A 21,738-nucleotide genomic window follows, 5' to 3' on the forward strand; every position below is an offset into this window, starting at 1 on the left:
GCCATTGACAACTCCCATCCTAGGCTGTACACACTCTGCTCACAGCTCATCTTTCTCCACTGTTTTAAGCATCTTGGGGCAGACAATTTTGAGTTCTACTTTTCACTTACTGTTTCATCAAAAACTGTCCCTTCCTTTTTTAACATGTTTAACATTTTAATGATTTCAATATAGTCTATCAAGTAAATATGCTGAAATCAATTGCTATATATTTGGGTTACTTTGAGATCTTTGTTATGTAAATAAAGGCTGCTTTGAACAGCTTTGTTCACATAGCTTTTCTTATTTTTAATCACAGAATTAGGATAACCAGAGATTATGGCTCTTGATCAGGATTGCCAAACCTGTGAGTGATGGTACTGATGGTATCACCAGCATTGTTCAGACCTGATCATCCAAATGCTCCGATGACTGCACTTCCGTTCTTTCGCTCTCTTTTAAGGGCTATAACACTGCACTTCAAGATGGATGAATAAATTTGCATATCTTTAATTTCTAATGTTGTTAATTGTTTTTCTACTGCTAATTTCTAGCGAATGGCTACTGCATTTCTCTTTGTATAAACTGTTTTTCCTCCCTTGCCAATTTATGTTGGGAATTTTGTTCTTTTTTTTTTTTTTTTTTTTTTTTGAGACGGAGTTTCGCTCTTGTTACCCAGGCTGGAGTGCAATGGCGCGATCTCGGCTCACCGCAACCTCCGCCTCCTGGGTTCAAGCAATTCTCCTGCCTCAGCCTCCTGAGTAGCTGGGATTACAGGCAAGCGCCACCATGCTCAGCTACTTTTTTGTATTTTTAGTAGAGACGGGGTTTCACCATGTTGACCAGGATGGTCTCGATCTCTCGACCTCGTGATCCACCCGCCTCAGCCTCCCAAAGTGCTGGGATTACAGGCTTGAGCCACCGCGCCTGGCCCGATATTTTTATATATTGTTATAAACTTCAAATGTTGCTTTTTTTTTTTTTTTTTTTTGAGATGGAGTCTTACTCTGTCACTCAGGCTGGAGTACAGTGGCATGATCCTGCCTCAGCCTCCCAAGTAGCTGGGATTACAGGCGTACACCACCACACCCAGCTAATTTTTGTATTTTTAGTAGACATGGGGTTTCGCCATGTTGGCCAGGCTGGTCTTGAACTCCTGACCTCAGGTGATCCTCCCACCTTGGCCTCCCAAAGTTCTGGGATTACAGGCATGAGCCACTATACGCAGCCTGAGCCTGCTTTACTTTTTATTTAATGTAGGAGTTGTATTTTTTTCTCATTACATTATTAATATATTCTCATTATATTATAATATAATCTCATAATATATATTGATATTATTTTATATACATATATATACAAATATATATGTGTGTATATATATATATATATACACATATATATTTGAGACATAATTTTGCTCTTGTTGCCCAGGCTGGAGTGCAATGGCAAAATCTTGGCTCACTGTAACCTCCACCTCCCAGGTTCAAGCGATTCTCCTGCCTCAGCCTCCCGAGTAGCTGGGATTACAGGCATGTGCCATCACACCCAGCTAATTTTGTATTTTTCGTAGACATGGGATTTCTCCATGTTGGTTAGCCTGGTCTTGAACTCCTGACCTCAGGTAATCCGCCTGCCTCGGCCTCCCAAAGTGCTGTCATTACAGGAGTGAGCCACTGTGCTTGGCCTATAATGTATATTATATAATAATATATTCTCATTACATTATATTAATCCTAGGTGACCTGGACTTCATTATGAAGTAATACACAATTTTTTATTGTTCGAGTTTTCATCTTTTTCTTGGCAATTTTTATTTACCATAGTTAATATTTTTCATTGGTATTTACTAGGGAGTAATTATTTGCTCCTCATTTTAAATTGTTTTCTAACTCTTTAAGTAATCATGTTATAGATGAGGGTTTTCATTGTTGTTCTCTGGGTTTAATTCCTTACCTCATTTAGAACTTTTTTCTTTTCAACCCATTTATGCCTAATGTTGCAATTTTTTAAATTTTTGCAATCAGACCTTGGTGATGACATTGAGCTTTAGGATATAGATAACTCCCACAGGCTTAGCCTTAGCCTTCCAATAATTGAACACGAGGCATAAATGGCTAAATATGTCATGGAATATTCCTCTTTCTCTGAAGGCACAGCTGCAGCCCTAGGGAAGCAAAGGGAACAGGGCTGGGTCCTGCAGTAGATCTGGCCCCAGGGATAGCTGGGAGGGCTTAGATCCCTTGCTTGGTCTTTCTGAACCTCCCAGAGAGACAGCCACCTCCCTCCCTGTTCCCCTTGAGTTAATTTCCTCAAGATTCCCACTATTTCTGTCTAGCACATCCAGAGTCTCTGAACCCAGAACTACGGACTGAGAAGAAACGTTCTCAGGCTTCCTCATGTCCTTTATTTTTGCGTCTCCAATTTTTTGCCTCTTTCTTTGGTATTGCTTTGACAAAAATTTCTCGTACAGTATTTAAAAATCGGATGATAAATAGTATATCAGGCTAAGCTCAGTGGCTCATGCCTGTAATCCCAGCACTCTGGAGGCTGAAGCGGGCAAATTGCCTGAGGTCAGGAGTTCAAGACCAGCCTGGCCAACATAGTAAAACCTTATCTCTACTAAGAATACAAAAATTAGCCAGGTATGGTGGCAGGCACCTGTAATCCCAGCTATTCAGGAAGCTGAGGCAGGAGAATCTCTTGAACCCAGGAGGCGGAAGTTATAGTAAGCGGAGATCACGCCACTGCAGCCAGTCTTGGGGACAGAGTGAGACTCCACCGTCTAAAACAAAACAACAAAAAAAAGCTTAATGGAATGATTTTAATGTTTTCCTATAAATTATAACTAATCAGGTTTACATTAACTCATATTGCATTACTAAGGAAGTATCCCTCTATTCCTTTTTTAAAAACTGATTTTTAAAAATTAAAGATGAATTTAAAATGTTATCTACATAAACGGTTTCCCTTAATCTTTTAATCTACTGCAAAATTCTAGTGTTTTCTTTTTGTTGATTCACCTTTGGAGTGACCTCCTAGATAAAGCCTACATTTTTCATGTCACCAAATTATATTTGCTGGGATGTTGCTGAAACAATCTACATTTATATTAATAAGTGAGATTGGAGATAGTGTTATTTCAGGCTATCTTGATTAGCTTTTGGATTTGAATCATATTTTTCTTGAAGAGTGAATTAGATGACTTTCTTGTCATTCAGGAATAATCTATACCCTATGCTCACTATTTTTTCCTTGAAAGTTTAAAGGATACTCCTGGTACTTTTAATGTTTTATATTTCATGTAAAGTATCTGTTCCATTTAATTATAACTTGAAGATTTGTAGCCACATAACTGTACACTATTTAGTGATTTGCAAATCTTTAATGCAGATTATTAAATATCCTTTGACATATCTAGTGTTTAAAAATTTCTTACTTGACTGTTTTTCCTGATGTATCTGTTTTTATTTTTAGCATCTTCTCCTCTTTTTCTCCTTTCTGGTTGTTGTTATTGCTCAGCAGAGATTTCTTAAAGATTCTGTTTTATTCACCGCTCTATCTCCAGTTCCTGGAACTGTGCGTGGCACATAGTTGGTACACATTTGATCTTTGTTCATGAATATTGAATAAATTAACGTTTCAGGGTCCTGGATTAACTTTGCTGGGTTAAAATTAACTTTGCTGGGTCCTGGAAACATCAAGGGGATTAGGACATGACCCATGGTGTAGTCAAGAGACTTACAGTCTGGACTCAGTTTGTACGTTTCACTTGTTATTCTGTTCACTTTTTTTTTTTTTTTTTTTTCTGAGATGGAGTCTTGCTCTGTCACCCGGGCTGGAGTGCAGTGACATGATCTTGGCTCACTGCAACCTCTGTCTCCCCAGTTCAAGTGATTCTCCTACCTCATCCTCCTGAGTAGCTGTGATTATAGGCACGCACCACCATGCCTGGCTAATTTTTGTGTTTTTAGTAGAGACGGGGTTTCACCATATTGGTCAGGCTGGTCTCAAACCCCTGGCCTCAGGTAATCTGCCTACCTTGGCCTCCCAAAGTGCTGTGATTACTGGCATGAGTCATCACACCTGGCCTTCTATTTACTTTTTAATAATAGAACTTTTAAAGCTATGGTTTTTCCTCTAAGTAGTGCTTTGGCTGCATCACGTTGTGTTCTGCTATGCAGTGGTTTGATTCTCCACTCTATGCCTCCACACCTACCCCATGTATTATTGTGTCAGTTTTATTTTGTTTTCTTTTCTTTTCTTTTTTTTTTTTTTTTTTTTTGAGACAGAGTCTCATTCTGTCGCCAGGTGCTAGGCTGGAGTGCAGTGGCACAATCTCGGCTCACTGCAACCTCCGCCTCCTGGGTTCAAGCAATTCTCCTGTCTCAGCCTCCCAAGTAGCTGGGACTACAGGCACATGCCACCACACCCAGCTAATTTTTTTTTTTTTTTTTTTTTTTTGTATTTTTAGTAGAGACGGGGTTTCACCATGTTGGCCAGGATGGTCTTGATCTCTTGACCTTGTGATCCGCCTGCCTCAGCCTCCAAAGTGCTGGGATTACAGGCTTGAGCCACTGTGCCTGGCCGTCAGTTTTTTTAATTTAGCAGGCGATTTAAAAATGTACAGGTAATTGGGTGGTTGTGGCTGGTTTTGTGACTTATTTCTATTTTCATCACAGTGTGTTATGGGAGTACAGAATGAACACTTTCTGCTTTGAGTATATTCACAATTTGCTGCTCAGTAAGCTGCAGGCTTCTGGTTTTTAAGATCACCAGGACTACAAAATTTCTGAAAAACAATTTTTGGATTCCTTTTGAGTAGAGCATTTGATGGGTAAATTTTTTAAAATTTTCTGAAAAAGACTCTTTATGCTCTTGAATTACATCTAGGCTGAGCTTTCCCAGGTCCGTAGCCTTTTCCTTGGAGATACTGCTTCAGAATCTTTATTATATTGTCAAGGAGTTTGAATAATATTACATTTTGACCGCTTTAAAGCTATGGTGCTGTTTGCAACAATCTATTCATTGGATTTCTCTTTCCTTTCACTTAGAAACATTGTAAGTGCCGGGCGCGGTGGCTCAAGCCTGTAATCCCAGCACTTTGGGAGGCCGAGGCGGGTGGATCACGAGGTCGAGAGATCGAGACCATCCTGGTCAACATGGTGAAACCCCGTCTCTACTAAAAATACAAAAAGTTAGCTGGGCACGGTGGCGTGTGCCTGTAATCCCAGCTACTCAGGAGGCTGAGGCAGGAGAATTGCCTGAACCCAGGAGGCGGAGGTTGCGGTGAGCCGAGATCGCGCCATTGCACTCCAGCCTGGGTAACAAGAGCTAAACTCCATCTCAAAAAAAAAAAAGAAACATTGTAAGAGATTCAGGCTTAGCGCAGTGGCTCACAACTGTAATTCCAGAGCTCTGGGAGGTCAGGGCTTTAAGCCCAGGAGTTTGAGACCAGCTTGGGCAATATAGTGAGACCCCATCTCTAAGAAAAGAAAAATTGTTTTTAATTATCTGGGCATGGTGGCATGTGCCTGTAATCCCAGCAACTCCAGGGTCAAAAGCGGGAGGATCACTTGAGCCTAGGAGTTCAAGGATGGATAAGCTATGATCCCATTACTGCACTCCAGCCCTGAGGTCTGTAATCCCAGCACTTTGGGAGGCCAAGGCAGGTGGATTACCTGAGGTCTGGAGTTCGAGACCAGCCTGGCCAACCTGATGAAACTCCCTCTCTACTAAAAACACAAAAATTAGCCAGGCATGGTAGCTGGCAACTGTAATATCAACTACTTGGGAGGCTGAGGCAGGACAGTTGCTGGATCCTGGTAGGTGGAGATTGTAGTGAACCAAGATAGCACCATTGTACTCCAGCCTGGGCGACAAGAGGGAAACTCTGACTCAAAAAAAAAAAAAAAAGTTTAAGTGTTGCTGTTTGATTATTGTATTACGTGGATGATTATGGAGCTTCTTAACACCTAGATTTAGTTCTTTTGTAGGACTGGAGCTTTTTTTTTTTTATTGTATACATTGGTTAGCAATTTTTTCCTGCTTCTTCAAGAACCTATCCTACCAGCTACAGGTAGCATCTCCGAGCCCTGTCTCCAAAGACTGCCCATTTTTACCACACATTCCTCATCTATGCTTCTTTCATCCTTTCACGCTTTTGATATACGTGTTTCTGACACTCTACTGTTTTGTGATGTAATTTCTGAAATTTGACTGGAAAACTATGGGCTTATTTTACGGCCTGCAATGAAGCGGATATAATGGTAATGAAGTATTTTTGGTTTTGGTTTGTTTATTAAAAATCTTACCCTGCTCTCATGTAATAGATGTTGTATTGATATTTGGATCTTTGACCTTTTATTTCAAAATTCCACTTTCTGTGCCTCCATTTCAGGTGTTACCAAATATTTCCAGTCTTTGGGTCCCTTATTCTCTCTCTGGAAAAGTTTCTGTCTGGCTCTAGAGAACCTAACCTGGGGTTGCAAATCTTCCCTGACGCTGTGTCCTGCAAAGAGATCTTTACATGAGACCTGCACGGGGCAGCATCACAGTATTTCTGCAGAGGAGGCTCTGGCGCTTTTTCTCACTCCTCGGTGCTCTACATCCTTCTCATTCACACTTGGGATCTGAGAAAATAGACCTGCGTGTCACTGACGTCGTTCTCAGCCCCCTTCCAGCTCCGCCTTCTCCATTCCTCCTCTAAATCTTGACCTTGGCCTTCTTCTCTGTCCACACTCTCACTTGCTGTGACCTTACCCCCAGTTTTCAGTGATTCCCCAAATGCATCCCCTACATCCCAGCTTCTTTTTTTTTTTTTTTTTTTTTTTGAGACGGAGTCTCGTACTGTCGCCTGAGCTGGAGTGCAATGGTGCGATCTCGGCTCACTGCAACATCCACCTCCTAAGTTCCAGTGATTCTCCTGCCTCAGCCTGCCAAGTAGCTGGGACAATAGATGCCCGCTACCATGCCCCATTAACTTTTCAGAATTTTAGTAGAGATGGGATATCACGACGTACGTCTTAGCTTCTTAGCACTAGCTCCGTGGTTGGTGACTGCACTCGGATGCCACATGGCCCCTCAAGTCAAATGTAGCCCAGAACTCCCCTCCCACCACCCTCTCCTTCCTCCTCCTCCTTGACTTTCTATCTCAGGAACTGGCATCAGCATCCACTCAGCCACTGACACTGGGAATCCAGGGTCACCCTCAATTTATCTTGCCCTCACCCCACAGCGAATCAGGCAGCAAGCCTGACACCTCACCATGCACTCATGTCCCAGCTCACACCAGTTCTCAGCACCTGCACACCCCCAGCCATTGGGTCATTTACCTGATAACTGTTGAGGCTCATGTGCCTGAGCCTGTGTATAACCTGGGACTCAGCAGGAAGCAAAACAGACATGGACCCCTGCCTCTGCTGGCTGCCTTCCTCATAGGCTGCCATCCTGTCTCACTTGGACAACCACAGCCACTCCTGGCTGGTCTCCTGCTTTGGGCAGTGGTTCCTGGGATTCATTCTCTACCATCCGAAATCAGATCCCGGCACAGCCCTGCACAAGCTCTACAGGGTCTTGTAAGGCCTTGAGTGATGTGCTCTTGCCGAGGGTGACCAGGTAAAACACAAGACAGCTAGTGAAGTTTGAATTTCAGGTAAACAATGAATAATCTATTAGCATGAGTATATTCCAGTATTACATGGTATATACTTACACTAAAGACGTTGCTGTTCACCTAAAATTCCACCTCTCTGGGCAGCCTGTGCTTCTGTTTGTTGGCTCTCGCCATGCTACCCCAGTCTCTCCCCGACCTCTGTTCCTAACACTTACTTGCCACACAGACTTCCTGTTCCTTGAGGGGGCTGTCTTCATTACTGCCTCTGGGCCTTTGTTCTTTGTGCTTAATGTCCCTCTATTAAATCACAGTGGCTAGCTCCCTCTTGTCACCAAGGTCCCAGCTCTGTCACCTCCTTCACCCCTAAAGGAAGCTGGCACTCTCCCACCCAATGTCTCTTCCCCACGTCATCCTGTTTGAGTCATCATGATGTTTACTAAAATTATTGTTTGAACTGGGCATGGTGGCTCATGCCTGTAATCGCAGCACTTTGGGAGGCCGAGGCAGGCAGATTGCTTGAGCCCAGGAATTCAAGACCAGCCTGGGCAACAGGGTAAAACTCCATCTCTACAAAAAATACAATTAGCTGGGTATGGTCACACACACCTGCAGTCCCAGCTCCTCCACTGGGGTCGGGGGAAGCAAGTGAGTAGGAGGACTCAAGGGTAGGGCTGAGAGGTGGGAGGATAACATGAGCCGAAGAGGTTGAGGCTGCAGTGAGCTGAGATCTCACCACGGCACTCCAGCTTGAGGGACAGGGCGAGATCCTGTCTCAAAAAAAAAAAAAAAAAATCTTGTTTATTTAGATCCTTAATCTCCTGTTGTGCTCCTCACTGAGACGTTAGCTCCAAAAAGGCTTAGAAGAGCAAGAGCCTTGTGCATTCTGTCTGTTGCTACATCCCAGCACCCTGAACAGGGCTCAGAGGAGGCTCCAATACATGTTTGTTCTATGAATGAATGAATGAACTGATGATCTCTTTCAATCAAAGCAGCTTGAAAATCACGGGTTTACAATTTCAGGGATGAGAATCTGCAGGGATTCTGACAGGAGAAACGGGAAGCATCATTTTGGTTTTTTCTACGATTTCCTAAAATTTCAAGGCTAACCAAGTCTCCAAGCCTGGCTGTTGTTTTATCTATGAAAGCAAAGTCAAGTGTGCAGGGGAAATTTAGAGAATGACAGTGTCTTTAATTCCAAATGGAGTCATGGAGCAGCTGGAAACTGAAGGAAGCTCTTTCCACTGACACCATATACCCGAGAAGAAGGCAAGTTGGGGAAGCTGCCGCTGCTGCCGTAGTAATGAGGTGATTTGGCCCCTGGGAAGTCCAGGTAGCAGTGTGGTGTTGGGGAAATCTATCAATGGGCAGAAGTGTCTGGGGAAGTCTGAGGGAAGCCTCATGGAGACACTTAAATATATTTCTTTCTTCACAAGGAAACAGGGAGGAACAGAATCTCCATTGAAGCAGAACTAAGAGCTTGTTATATCAGCCCTCGTGAAATGGTGTTTTACAAAAAGAAAGTGCCATGTGTATGTGTTTTCTCTAGTGATAAAGTGATTCATAACAACAGCATCAAGCGGAACAAAATCCCTCCATGAGAGTCTATAAAAATTATAGCTCCAGGTCCAATTAGCTACAATTGCATTAGTTTGCATTAGTTGAAAGCTAATTCACTGAAATTAAGCCCAACTGGCTAACTTGGGGAATGCTTGATTTGTCAAGGAAATTACTTCTTAAAGTTACCAAATGTACTGATTGTGCTTTTAAAAGCCTTTAAAAGGCAAGTTGAATTTGATTACTGATGATGAAAGATTCTTTTCTGCATATTAACTAAGCTAAGATTGATACAGCCCCAGAGAAATTGACAAGGGAATCTTGAAACTGCTGTATGAGTAATAAAACACAAAACAGCCCAGAATAAAAAACCATTGCCAGTATGAAATTCCATTTTTCCAACCAAAATGTTGACCTTACATTTGTTTGTTTGTTTGTTTGTTTGAGACAGAGTCTTGCTCTGTTACCCAGGCTGGAGTGCAGTGGCGAGATCTCGGCTCACCGCAACCTTAGCCACCCAGGTTTGAGCAATGCTCCTGCTTCAGCCTCCAGAGTAGCTGGGATCACAGTTGTTTGCCACCACACCCAGCTAATTTTTTTTTTTTTTTTTTTGTAGAGATGTTGGCCAGGCTGGTCTCAAACTCCTGACCTCAGGTGATCTGCCTGACTCAGCCTCCCAAAGTCCTGGGATTACAGGCATGAGCCACCACACCCGGCCTGACCTTGCATTTGTGATAGGATTGTTTTGGCTCCTTGTGACTTTGTTCAGATGCTCTGGAATGGTTTTTTCCTCTCCCAAGCTTTTAGCATTTAAAATATTCTTTGCTAATTCTTTGGATGGCATATCGGCCTTACTTTTGCACTTTTAACAATTAAAATGTAATTAACTTGAAATAAACTTTCATCAATTAAATTTTTAAAATGTAAAACTGCAAGAATCTAAAAGAAATCAGAACTTTTACCACTTGGTCATTCAATGGATTGGCTATCAGAAAATTGAAGTTTTGGTGAATTATCTCACTTTGAAAAATTGCCATCACTGGAAATCGTGGGCCATAACCACCCACACAGAAAATAGACTGACTTTAATTTATTTCCTCTCGGTGCCTTTCTGTGCTTGTCAGGTGCAAGAGCAGCAGCAAAAATCCTAAGAGCTGGATCCTGCGCAAGTGAGAAAGGGCTGGCCGTGTCCTCCCACCCTATCCGCTTCCCAGAGCAACTGGCCTCAAACTAACTTTAGTTTTAAAAAGCTGCAGCACACACAAACTGCTGTTCAAATTCCATGATAACAAGACTCCAAGCAACCCCACAGAGATTTCTAAGCTGTGCTCCCAACTCAATTATTGTGAGTGCGGCAGAGGTATTTGTTCTGCCAGGCAGATCTCAGAGGTCAGTCTCATGAGCTGTTTCTCCCGCCTGGTGGCCGACCCTACCTGCCCGCCCCCACCTGCCCACCCCCATGGGTCAGCCATTACCCATAGAGCTCCTTGCAGAGCACCGTGGTCAGTTTCTTCAGATGAGGAAGACTGCTGGACCCCGTCTTCACAAATTCAGAGTCCAGGGCAAGCTGAGTGCTCAAATAATCTTGGATGGCCTTAAGATGCTCTTCTGGAAGACTGAAAAAAAAGAAAAGAAATAAACCATGCTAGCCTGTTCCTTTTAAGCATCATCACCAATGGTAACAGCAACCACAATAACAAATCCTCATCCTCAGAGCCTCCAAGGGGACACGGTCCTTCAGGAGAATGTTTGCAAACCTGGACGAAGATTCCTGTGGTCTCACTGATGGGGTAGATTAGTAGGTCAGAGCAAGAAGAGGTGGCCCATCAGGAAAGGCGCCTCTCAAAGAGCTCCTTCGGGTGCTGCTGGGAGGCAGTGGTTCTGGCTGGGGGGTCTGGGAAATGGTTATGCTTTAAAAAGGAGACCAAGACTGGGCGCGGTGGCTCACACCTATAATCCCAGCACTTTGGGAGGCCAAGGTGGGTGGATCACCTGAGGTTAAGAGCTCAAGGCCAGCCTGGCCAACACGGTGAAATCCCATCTCTACTAAAAATATGAAAATTAGCCGGGCATGTGGCAGGTGCCTATAATCTTAGCTACTTGGGAGGCTGAGACAGGAGCATCATTTGACCCCAGAAGGCAGAGGTTGCAGTGAGCCAAGATCATGCCACTGTACTCCAGCCTGAGTGATAGAGCGAGACACTGTCTCAAACAAAACAAAACAAAACAAAACAGAAAAAAAAAAAAAAGGAGACCAAAAGCTTTGGAAGGTGTATAGTGGAATTGTTTTCCTATAACATCTACTCATGAAGATAGGATCTGAGGACTGATGGGATCTAGAGACGGTAAATGGCTTTAGCTCACATGCACACTGCAAATTCACAGCCAAAGGCTCCCCAGGACACTGTGTTTGGAGGGTGTGGAGTCATCCCAGGCTCCAAAGGGGAGTCTGAGTGGTTGGTGATGGGGGTGGGGATGGGGGAATGAGGTAGTGCAGGTGGCTGACCGCCATGCCGAATCTGCTCCAACCCTTCAGTGTACAGAGTGAATGGGCTGAAAGCAGGATTTGTTCACTGTGCAGATCAACCCTGGTGGCAGAGCACAGACTGAGCCCAGGCCAGTCCCTCGAGGGGCGCCCCCTAGAGTCGAATCAGACCTCTGCATTCTATCTTCCAGCACCTTTTGCTCTGGGTAACGCTTGAGTCTTTGTTCCCATAATAATGAAAATTGTAATAATAGCAAGTATTTCCTGAGCATAACATGCCAGAGACACTATGCTAAGCACTCTATGCTCATTTTCTCCATTAATCCACAAATCAATTTTATGACTCAGATATTATTACTAATTATTCCTGTTTTACAAATCAGAAACCTGAGGCTTAAGACAGAGTCTTGCTCTATCGCCCAGGCTGGAGTGCAGTGGTGTGATCTTGTCTCACTGCAACCTCTGCCTCCCAAGTTTAAGTGATTCTCCTGCCTCATCCTACTGGGTAGCTGGCAGCACAGGTGTATGCCACCACGCCTGCCTAATTTTTGCATTTTTAGTAGCTTCACCATGTTGGCCAGGCTGGTCTCAAACTCCTGACCTCAGGTGATCCACCCACCTTGGCCTTCCAAAATGCTGGAATTACAGGTGTGAGCCACCGCCCCAGCCACCCTTAAAGACTTTTGTTCCAGGCTTGATATGTAACCAAATAGAAACTAAAGGCCACAAAGCTTTTCCTGTGGGATCTGTGAAAGAATGAAAAACCTTGGCTCTTTTTTTTTTTGAGACGGAGTTTCGCTCTTGTTACCCAGGCTGGAGTGCAATGGCGCGCTCTCGGCTCACCGCAACCTCCGCCTCCTGGGTTCAGGCAATTCTCCTGCCTCAGCCTCCTGAGTAGCTGGGATTACAGGCACGTGCCACCATGTCCAGCTAATTTTTTTGTATCTTTAGTAGAGACGGGGTTTCACCATGTTGACCAGGATGGTCTCGATCTCTTGACCTCGTGATCCACCCGCCTCAGCCTCCCAAAGTGCTGGGATTACAGGCTTGAGCCACCGTGCCCGGCTAACCTTGGCTCTTAAGATTGGACAGGATCACCAGGCACGATAGTTCACACCTATAACCCAGCACTTTGAGAGGCAGAAATGGGCAGATCACCTGAGACCAGGAGTTCAAGATCAGCCTGGTCAACATGGTGAAACTGTGTCTCTACTAAAAATACAAAAATTAGCTGGCAGTGGTGGTGTGTGTTTGTAGTCCCAGCTACTTGGAAGGCTGAGGCGGGAGGATTGCTTGAACCCAGGAGGCGGAGGTTGCAGTGAGCCGAGATCACTCCACTGTGCTCCAACTTGGATGACAGAGCGAGACTCCGTCTCAAAAAAACAAAAACAAAAACAGAAAAACTATGGGACAGGACTGGCTTACCCATTTTCACTTGTTAGATTGAGAAGTCAGCAACCATTTACACTTAAGTTCATCTGTATTTATTCTGGGTCTTGACATCACAAAAATCCAGTTTCTGCCTGAGTCTGTTTACAAAAAGGGACAAACATCTCTTCTATAGTATTAAAACAGTGGTCCCCAACCTTTTTGGCACCAGGGACCAGTTTTGGGGAAGACGGACTATGAGGGTATGGTTTTGGGAGGAAGCTGTTCCATCTCAGATCATCAGGTGTTAGAGTCTCCTAAGGAGCATGCACTCTAGATCCCTCGCATGCGCAGTTCACAACAGGGTTCACGCTCGTATGAGAATCTAATGCCACCGCTGGTCTGAGCTCAGGTGGTCATGCTCACTTGCTCACCACTCACCTCCTGCTGTGCCGACCAGTTCCTAACAGGCCAGGGGTTGAGGACCCCTGTATTAAAATATGTATCTTAACAGGTCTAATGACTATTGCCTTGTAACTCTGAGACCGTGAGTCCGTGTTATAGGCAGCTCTATGTCTTAAAACGTTTGTTGTAGAAAGGTGTTGACATAAAGATGTAAACTATGTTTATTTGAGAAGGCTAATTTGACTTAGAAATGTAACAATTAACCTATTAACTAAGACCTAGCTGATGAGATCTAATTCACTTGCAGGAAAGACTGTGCAAGTTGTCTTATAAAGAAAAATAAGCAAAAGGCAATCCTCGATGTACAAAGCTACTTCACAAGCAAAGTAGACTAACTTTAAAACACAATGCGGGCTGGGCACGGTGGCTCACGCCTGTAATCCCAGCACTATGGGAGGCCAAGGGGGGCGGATCATGAGGTCAGGAGTTTGAGACCAACCTGGCCAACATGGTGAAACCCCATCTCTAATAAAAATACAAAAAATGAGCTGGGCTTGATGGTGGGCACCTGTAATCTGAGCTACTCAGGAGGCCGAGGCCGGAAAATCGCTTGAACCCAGGAGGCGGAGGTTGCAGTGAGCCGAGATCTCACCACTGCACTCCAGTCTGAGCGACAGTGTGAGACTCCATCTCAAAAAATATAAGATGAAATAAAAACACAATGCAGAGTCCCAGTTTTCCTTGGCCCTGAGAACAGAGGGCAGCTCTGGGTTGCCTCTTTCCTTGGTCTCTGCGCATGCCCCCTTCACTCATTCCCATCTCCAAGCAGAAGTTATAGGAAGGTTCCACCACCATCAGAAGCTAAGACCAAAAGAGCAGACCTCTGCCCGTGAGTCCTCAGCCCATGCCCTGATGCTAACCCCTCCCTGAAGGCTGCCTGGAAGCTTGGCTTCACGCCGTGGCTGGCTCCACTGCAGCAGAGCCCCATACCCAGGGTGGAGGGGCTGATCAGGAGATGGAGTCGGCAGGAGGGATAGGAAGGAGCCTTAGGAGGAGAGGTCAGCAGGTGAACCATAAGGCGTCCCCAGCTCTTCCCCATGCGGTTCACTGTATTCAGCATCTAAACCTGGGAAGAAACAGAAACCCTGGGGAACTAAACAATGGGCTCTATGTGGAATTTTTTTTTTTTTTTTTTTTTTTTTTGAGACGGAGTTTCGCTCTCGTTACCCAGGCTGGAGTGCAATGGCGCGATCTCGGCTCACCGCAACCTCCGCCTCCTGGGTTCAGGCAATTCTCCTGCCTCAGCCTCCTGAGTAGCTGGGATTACAGGCACGTGCCACCATGCCCAGCTAAGTTTTTTTGTATTTTTAGTAGAGATGGGGTTTCACCATGTTGACCAGGATGGTCTCGATCTCTTGACCTTGTGATCCACCCGCCTCGGCCTCCCAAAGTGCTGGGATTACAGGCTTGAGCCACCGCGCCCGGCCCTTTTTTTTTTTTTTTTAAACATAGTTTCGCTCTTATTGCCCAGGCTGGAATGCAGTGGCTCCATCTCTGCTCACTGCTCAATCTCCACCTCCCAGGTTCAAGCGATTCTCCTGCCTCAGCCTCCCGAGTAGCTGGGATTACAGGCACCTACTACCACACACAGCTAACTTTTGTATTTTTAGTGCAGACGGGGTTTCGCTATGTTGGTCAGGCTGGTCTCAAACTCCCGTCCTCAGGTGATCAGCCTGCCTCAGCCTCTGAAAGTGCTGGGATTACAAGCAGGAGCCACCGTGCCAGGCCTATGTGGAATATTTGTAAAGTATCTGTTATTTAGACACATATATGGAGACAATCAACAAGTAGCAACACTGGATATTCAGCTATTTGATAAATAGCGTAAGTAATTCAAGGAGCATGCACAGAACGCAACCTGGAGAGCCCAGGGAAGACCCAATGGGTATGTCCAGGTGGAAATAGGAACACGGTAAGTATCTTAGCAACCCCGTGGCACACGTGTCCCATCAGCATTTATGTCATGTTTTGCTAGGACAGAGAGTAGAAGGGCAGCCCTGGCAGCCTCAAATGGACCCCTCAAGTTGGAAATGCAGCTTCAGCCCTGTCATTAGGATTTCTTTGGGAGGCCAGGGGAGCTCTTCTCACAAAGAAACAAACAAACAAACAAACAAAAAAAAAAAAACGTTAAATTTACTAAGGCAGGCGTCCCCAGACTTTTTACACAGGCGGCCAGTTCACTGTCCCTCAGACCGTTGGAGGGCCCCCACATACTGTGCTCCTCTCACTGACCACCAATGAAAGAGGTGCCCCTTCCTGAAGTGCGGTGAGGGGCCGGATAAACGGCCTTAGGGGGCCGTATAGAGCCCGAGGGCAGTAGTTTGGGGACGCCTGTACTAAGGCATGGAGGTTACTGGGTATTAATTAATTACTAATTAATGTTGCACATATCCAATGAGTGCCTAAACTATGCCGGGCCATGCCTGGGGACACAGTGCACGCCCCTCCACCCCTACCCCTCCTGGAGCGCTTTTCCCGTTAAGGCTCATGCCCTTGGCCTTTTTATTTTAATTTTTTTTGAGATGGAGTTTCACTCTTGTTGCCCTAGCTGGAGTGCAGTGGCACAATCTCGGCTCACCACAACCTCCGCCTCCCGGGTTCAGGCGATTCTCCTGCCTCAGCCTCCCATGTAGCTGGAATTACAGGCATGCACCACCATAACTGGCCAATCTTGTATTTTTAGTAGAGATGGGGTTTCTCCACGTTGATTAGGCTGGTCTGGAACTCAGGATCCACCCGCCTCGGCCTCCCTAAGTGCTGGGATTACAGGTGTGAGCCACCATGCCCAGACACCTTTGGCCTTCTTGCAGCCAATGGTGCTGAGCCCTCTGAGGTGCAAGATGACAAGCATCCCTCTCCAGAGACCTCCCCATCCCCTCTGGTCACCAGGCCCATAACTAGCCACCCAGCCAGAGCTGGACTGAGCTCACTGCAGATGAAGCCCCAGCTGGACTCGAGGGCCCCTGCCTGGTGGGGACTCACCCACTGGTGTCCATGCTTTGCAGTCTCTGGAACGTCATCTCAGAAAGGCTCGGCCGGCTGGCCTCGGTCGCTCGGGAATTCTCATTTGAAAGAGGAGTCTCCTTGGCCTCACAGGGGCCGGCAGACAGAGGGATGTTTCTTGGGGGCAGCTCGGGTGGAGACAGGACACTTTCTACTGGAGAGAACAGCAGGAAGGCCATCGGTGACAACGCCGTGCATGCAACCCTGCCTTCACCGCAGCCCCGTGGGGTCCAGGCCATAAGGCCCAGGTTACTGGTCTCCATCTGCATTTCCATGTCCGTTTCTTGCTGACTCCCTCCTGAAGGGAGAGCGTCCTGCCGCAGGGCCCTGGTGAGCGCAGTGTCTGTCCCACCATGGCTTCAGTGAACACCTGCCAGGGCCAGAACACCCTGCTCCATGGAGGGCCCGGGCGGCCTGCCCAGCTGCTGACCCTGGACGGACTAAGCCAGCAGCGGCAGACGGGTCAGCGGGATGGGCCCGGCTCTCAGGCTTTTAGGGGCTGAGACAGGTGCCTGGTGATGGCTGAGCCCTGGACGGGGCAGAGGCTCATTTCCAAGAATTGGCTAAAACCATGGGAGGGGACCGGGGTGAGGAGGCAGGCAGGCCTAGCCACGCGCCCCTCCTTCCCTCCCTGGCCCTCTCTCTCTGCACCCTCTCTCCACCCCCTGCCCTTCCTTCTCTCTTCCCCCACACCCTCAGAAACACATAAAAGAAGGTGAGGGGGTTCCCTTCACTCAGAGACATCCAACAGATAACTTGAACTTGGCCTAGGAGGTGGAAGCCCGCCCACCTCCTTTAGGAGAAGGTCCATCCTGTATGTACCATGAACGGATAAAGGTCGCAGAGCCCCTGAGGTCCAGGGCTCGCTCTGGGCCTCTTCCCACACATAGTGGTCGCCCCCGACCCAGCCACAGTGGGCCCGGGGATCTCCTCTTTAGAGAACATGCCCTTCACTTCCCCTGTCTGGGGTTCTGAAGACAACTCGGAGTCTGCTCTGAACCCTACAAGCTAGCAGTGCCTCCAGGAGCCGTGGGCCGAAGCAGAGCTCTTGGAGTCGGGGGTCTCATGTCACATGGCTCTGGTTCAAGCCGACAATTGGACGGCCCTGTTTGGGGAGATGAAACCAGCAGTCATGAGACCGGGCTTCTGCTTTTGGTCCTCCTAGAAACTTGTCTGCGTCTTTCTGCAGACAGCCATGCCCAGACGGGCCCCACTAGCTGGGCTGGGGGCCCAAGGGAACTGAGGGTGCTTAGTGTGGAGGGCGTTGCTGCAGGACAGCTTCTCAGGGTGGCCCTGGGCGCCTGGGGGCAGCTGGGGCAGGTGCGGCCAGGGCGCGGTGCTCATGAGTGACCTTGGGCTCACCCTGGGACAGTGTCTGACAGGACAGGTCAGCCCTGGCTCTTCCACAGCCTGACCTTCCTGATTCCAGAGGGCAGCGTTCACTCAGACCAGGGAGGCCGGAAGGGACAGGGCCTGCCTGTGGCCCTTTCAGCCTCCACGGAGCTGTGGTCCTTTAGGAAGTGAAGGGCTGCACAACCATGAAAAGGGAGGGTGGGAAGAGGCAGGGGGCCCTAGTGGCCCACAAGCCAGCCCACAGGCGAGGGAGGAAAAGGATGCCTGCAGCAAGCCCCCAGGACAGGCAGGCGCCAGGCAAGGACCTCAGCGTCTCTGGACGAATCTTCTTCTCTTGCGGGGAAGCCTGCGGGACCTGGTGGTCTCCACCTGCTGGAATTCAGGAAGAGCCCCGGCCAACTGAGGGGCCCAGTTAGGGGTATCTCACAGTTTTCTTTTAGGAAAGAAAACCATTTTTTTTTAAACTTCTATTTTAAGCTCAAGGGTACATGTCCAGGTTTGTTACACAGATAAACGTGTGTCATGGGGGTTTGTTGTACAGATTAGTTCATCATCCTGGTATTAAGCCCAGTACCCCGTAGTTACTTCTGCCCCTCCCTCCTCCCACCCTCCTCCCGCCCAGAGACCCCGGTGTCTGTTGTTTCCCTGCTTGTGTCTACATGTTCAGTCCCCAAGGCCACACAGCTAATAAGCTGGGGAGAAGGAATTTTAACCCGTGTCTGCCTGACCCCAGAGCCTGTGTTCGTAACTTGTCCTTAACTGCCATGCCAATAATCTCCCTCTGATGACAGGACCCTCCAAATCTACAAGCACTCAAGGTGGGTGCAAAGCAAGTTCTCAACAGCACCTCCTGCCGTCCTGCCCCTCCCTGCCTACCTGTGTCCTCCTCAGGGTCATCGCCTGTGTCCTCTTCCTCCAGTGGCACTGGGTATTGCAGATGGGTCACCAGCCCCATGTTTTCCTTCTTATAAAACTCGATGAGTTGGTCCAGCTTGGTAAAGAACCTCATGGGGACGCCTTCAGATGCCTGAGGACAGAAAACCCAAAGAGACGCACATGTTAACCGACTAGAATGTCAAGCAACCACAAAGGCCACCTGCAGCGAAGACCAGCGAGGCTGAGGAGGGACTGTGATCCAGGAAAAGCCCTCAGTTCCTAGCAGGGTGTGTGACCCTCACGCCCACGCCCTCACTCACATCCTGCAAGGGCCTCCCCAGGGGCCCTTCTGCAAAAGGCATACAGAGGAGTGTTAAGATCTGTTTTTCTTTCCGGTTTTAAAAAACTTTTATTTTTTAAAGTATTTTTGGGCCAGGTGCAGTTGGCTTATTCCTGTAATCCCAGCACTTTGGGAGGCCAAGGCAAGTGGATCACCTGAGGTCAGGAGTTCGAGACCAGCCTGGCCAACTTGATGAAACCCCATCTCTACTAAAAAGAAAAAGAATACAAAAATTAGCCCTGCATTGTGGTGGGTGCCTGTAATCCCAGCTTCTCTGGAGGCAGAGACAAGAGAATCGCTTGAATTTGGGAGGCAGAGGTTGCAGTGAGCCAAGATCGCGCCACTGCACTCCAGCTTGGGCAACAGAGTGAGACTCAGTCTCAAAATAAAATAACAACATAACATAATGTAACGTAACATAATGTAATGTAACATAAAATAAATATTTTTTTAAATAAGAAATTTGTCTGGGCGCAGTGGCTCATGCTTATAATCCCAGCACTTTGGGAGGCTGAGGCGGGCAGATCACTTGAGGTCAGGAGCTCAAGACCAGTCTGGCCAACATGCTGAAACCCCGTCTCTACTAAAAATACAAAAATTAGCCTGATGTGGCGGCATAACCTGTAATTCCAGCTACTTGGGAGGCCGAGGCAGGAGAATCACTTGAACTCAGGAGGCAGAGGTTGCAGTGAGCTGAGATAGTGCCACTGCACTCCAGCCTGGGTGACAGAGTGAGACCCTGTCTCAAAAAAAAGAAAAGAAAGAAACCACTTGTCATCTCACAACCCCGAGATACCTATTTTCAACAGTTTAGAATATGTTTTTCTAGACCTTGTGTGTGTGTTTGGTGGGAAAGTCATTTTTATTTTTTCTTTCATGAAGATCTGAAACACACACACACACACACACAGAGGAAAAAATCAATTCCAGCAATTGCTTTAATTTTTATTTTTTTATTTGTTGCAGTTGTTTTTATCAAAACTCAGAACATGATCTACTCGGTTTGTATCTGTTGCTGATATCACTGGGACTTGGCGGTAATTGTGCTCAGCTATTCAAATGTCCTCGGGCAGATCCCTTTCCTTTAAGCCCTGCGGCTCCAGCAGGTAGTTCCAGGTAGTCCCTGAGCAGCCAGCCCCACCCCTACCTCACCCTTTACGCTCTTGCCAGGCCCGGCCCTTAGGGGCAGCTGAAAGGGAGCAAGGGCTCAGGCAGTTAGTGGGTACAGGAATGAGCCCCTGAGAGCCACTCCTTCAGGTGGGGCCTCCCTGGCCTGCAGGAGCATAGAGCCCCTGGTAACTGCTAAGTGCCTGTGATTCCCCCTGTGCTCATAACAACCACCATGTCAGTGACTTTCAGGATTTTTGTTTTTGTTTTTGTTTTTGAGACAGAGTCTCACTGTCGCCCAGGCTGAAGTGCAGTGGTACAGTCTCAACTCACTGCAGCCTCCGTCTCCTGAGTTCAAGTGATTCTCCAGCCTCAGCCTCCCAAGCGGCCAGGATTACAGGTGCCCACCACCACACTCAGCTTTTTGTAATTTTAGTAGAGACAGGGTTTCACCATGCTGGCCAGGCTGGTCTCGAACTCCTGACCTCAAGTAATCTGCCCATCTCAACCACCCAAAGTTCTGGGATTATAGGTGCGAGCCACCACACCCGGCAACTTTCAGGTCATTTAAAAATTCGTTGAAAAGGCTCCATCCTTGGAGTTGGAAGTCAAGGATCCCACTGCTCCTCTGGGGGCTGCCAGCTGCCTTCTTTCTGGAGGGAATGGGACCCATCGCCTGTGGGAAATGAGACCCATAGGCAAATACGATGGAGGCTGGAAAGCCCACCCTGGTTGGTGAGTGGGCCGGGTCTGGGCTGAGCGTGGCTGGGTCAAGTGTTGACCTTCCTGCCTCCAAGTCAGATATCTATTGGGATTGGGATTGATTTGGGAGGCTGGGAGGGTGCCTGAAGGTCTTCAGGATTACAGTCAAGTGCAATCAGGAGAGCAGACGAGGCAGGATGACCCAGCCTGGGACAGATTCAGGCATCAGGGAGCAGGGTTAGGACTCAGACCTGTTCCCGAGGCCTTGTGCCTGGGTGGCTGAATCCAAGGCCTAGTGAAGGACACGTATACCTGTTTCACTGACCTGCAATTCAGAGCTGTCCATTGGGCTCTGTCTCTGTCTGTCTCTCTCTTTCCAAGTGTATTTTTTTGTGTGCATATGCATTGCACACATGTATAAGTTTGTGCCTAGGGGTATGTGTGTGTTTGTGTGTGTATCTTAAGCTAGTTAGTAAATTTATAGAGTTTAGCAAAAGGGTGTTTTAAATTCTTTTCAATAAATTTCCCTTGTTTCCCCAAACCCCATGTTAAACAATCTCTTTCAAATACTGTTGAACCAGAAATACCTGTGGAGCAGCTGCCAGGCCTTCTAAAAAGTAATGTGAGTAGGTTCAAAAACCAAAGTGAACAGAATAACAAAAATAATTTGACATGATGCAGGATCTATGAACTTGATTCAGTTAAAGCAGTCGTGAAAAGTGTCAGCCTGTCCAAAAAATGTACAGCTAATAGGTGACAAGCAGTTAAGGGCATGGAAAAGGGTGACGATATCAAGAAAGTCGAAGGGGAATGCCTCATGTGTGAATCCAGAAAGGGCTTCTCAGCTGGAGGGTATCTGAGGAACACGTGTTTGACTGAGCGCTTGAGATT

The 21,738-nt window shown here is 47.0% G+C and overlaps 1 protein-coding gene across 2 annotated transcripts in view; it reads right to left on the minus strand.

The window, feature by feature from the left end:
• The window catches only part of INPP5D (inositol polyphosphate-5-phosphatase D), a 153,460-nt gene that overhangs the window by 72,632 nt on the left and 59,090 nt on the right, over positions 1 to 21,738 (minus strand). The window contains exons 3-5 of one of the 2 annotated variants that reach the window (XM_003936730.3): positions 18,699 to 18,849; positions 16,449 to 16,620; positions 10,624 to 10,764 (exon numbers count right to left, since the gene is read on the minus strand). In XM_003936730.3, coding sequence (XP_003936779.1) covers positions 10,624 to 10,764; positions 16,449 to 16,620; positions 18,699 to 18,849 — 464 coding nt within the window. Of the gene's footprint in view, positions 1 to 10,623; positions 10,765 to 16,448; positions 16,624 to 18,698; positions 18,850 to 21,738 lie in introns of both variants that reach the window. The other variant, XM_010347208.3, reaches the window with a different exon arrangement.

Source organism: Saimiri boliviensis, chromosome 5 (genome assembly GCF_048565385.1).
Source record: "Saimiri boliviensis isolate mSaiBol1 chromosome 5, mSaiBol1.pri, whole genome shotgun sequence".
Classification (NCBI taxonomy): Eukaryota; Metazoa; Chordata; class Mammalia; order Primates; family Cebidae; genus Saimiri; species Saimiri boliviensis.